Genomic DNA, 1,842 nt, shown 5'->3' on the forward strand with positions numbered 1-1,842 from the left:
CTCTTCCACTTCCTCCTCCTCCTCCTCCTCCTCCTTCTTTTTCTTCTTCTTTTTCCTCTTCTTCTTCATTCACTTCATCTTGTGACAGTTGGTTGATTAGTTCATCTACTCATTCCTTGGTTCGTGCCTCCTTCTGGCGTGATTTTGTTCATTCGTTTATCTATTTGATTCACTCCATGTTGTGATCGTGAGTTAATAGTTCATCTGCTAAGTCCATATCACCTTTTGACAGTTAGTTCGTTAGTTCATCGACTAATTACTTGGTTGGCATCTCCTTGACTCCACTCACATGGGTCCGCGAAGCCTTCAACATGGCGGACAAAAACGGTGACGGCCATCTTGATTTTGAAGAGGTCCTGAAACTCCTGAAGACTCTCAACACAGACATCAAGAAAAAATACGCGAAGGAGATGTTTGATGTGAGTATTGGTACATTCGTAATGTTGTTGGTGGGTTGTGGTTATCATTATTGGTGTGTTGTGTTTATCATTGTTGGTGCGTTGTGAGTTCTTCCCCACGCCTATTGTTGGTGGATTGTGGGTATTGCCATTATACTATTTTTGGTGGAATGGGAATATTGGCAGTATACCAAAGATTCTCCACTAGTGGAAAATCTTTGATTATACTATCGTTGGTGGGTTGGGAGTATTGATAATGATACAGTTGATGGGTTGTGAGTATTGAAATTACTTTATGTAGGTTAGATGTGAGTATTGGCATCACTTTATTGCAGGTGGATTTTAAGTATTGACACTATCTTTTATCGTTGGTGGGATGTGAACATTGCTATTTCCCTATTTCAATAGTAGCCAATGCTCGGTACTGTTTATCCTTGCTGAAATGCTACCCCAGTCGTATCTTGCCGTTATCTGATATGGAAAACCCATGGAGAACTATCAAAGTTATTTTCAACCAAATTCGAAGCTGAATAAAGTCAGGGCTCAACGTTCGATTTCGAGAAGATATTTTCCGATTTGGCCGTATGGCATAAGAGAGAGAGAGAGAGAGAGAGAGAGAGAGGGAGGGAGGGAGAGAGGGGAGAGTAGAGGGAGAGACAGACAGAGACAGACAGAGACAGACACAGAGAGAGACAGAGAGACAGAGACAGAGAGAGAGATAGAGGGAGAGAGAGAGGGGGGGATACAGACAGAGTCAGAGAGATAGAGGGAGAGAGAATTATTGCACAATGGCATACGAAGTCGTACGGGTGGTTGGGTGTATTAATGGGAGGTCTTTTTTTTCTTTCCCTCTGTAATTTACGACTGTCCGTTTTGCCTTTACCTTTCTCAAAATAGCTTGGTATTCTTTTCTTTACTCTGAAAAATGAACAAGCTCGCTTGTTTGTTTTGAGTCCGATTAGAATCGATCTGAAGCTAGTTCAGAACATCTGTTCAGGAAGCCCATAACCTTATAACCATAGCATAAAGTATGTTGAGGAAGACAAATGTACACCGTTACCCGACCTGTCACAGGGTGACGTGACGTCCACCTATGAGATAAACTAATGAGCTGCGATAAAGTGACGTGAACTAAGTAGATAAACTAATGAACTCACTGTCACAAGGTGACACGAACTAAACAGCCGTTAAGTCTTTTTGAGTATTTCGAAGTTCTGTTCCGACAACAGATGCCGTTGTGTCACAACTCGTTTGTACTATAATTTACTATCTTGAGTGAGTTTTTCTTTTCCCCCTCCGCTAAACATTATTCAGGGGACGCAACAGAGAACAAAACTCGTTCCGTATCTTCAGACTCGAGTTAACTCCTTCGGGAAATTACCAATAAGCTGGTGTAATTATTATTATGTCAATGTCTTTCTGAATTACTACAGAATGAGGGGGA

General features: G+C 41.5%; 1 protein-coding gene across 1 annotated transcript in view; it reads left to right on the forward strand.

The window, feature by feature from the left end:
• Positions 1-1,842, forward strand: part of LOC101861626 (1-phosphatidylinositol 4,5-bisphosphate phosphodiesterase eta-1) — a 31,663-nt gene that overhangs the window by 886 nt on the left and 28,935 nt on the right. Inside the window, exon 2 of the mRNA XM_005089377.3 lies at positions 290-419. Coding sequence (XP_005089434.1) covers positions 290-419 — 130 coding nt within the window. The remainder of the gene's footprint in view (positions 1-289; positions 420-1,842) is intronic.

This window comes from Aplysia californica, unplaced genomic scaffold (genome assembly GCF_000002075.1).
Source record: "Aplysia californica isolate F4 #8 unplaced genomic scaffold, AplCal3.0 scaffold00005, whole genome shotgun sequence".
Lineage (NCBI taxonomy): Eukaryota > Metazoa > Mollusca > Gastropoda > Aplysiida > Aplysiidae > Aplysia > Aplysia californica.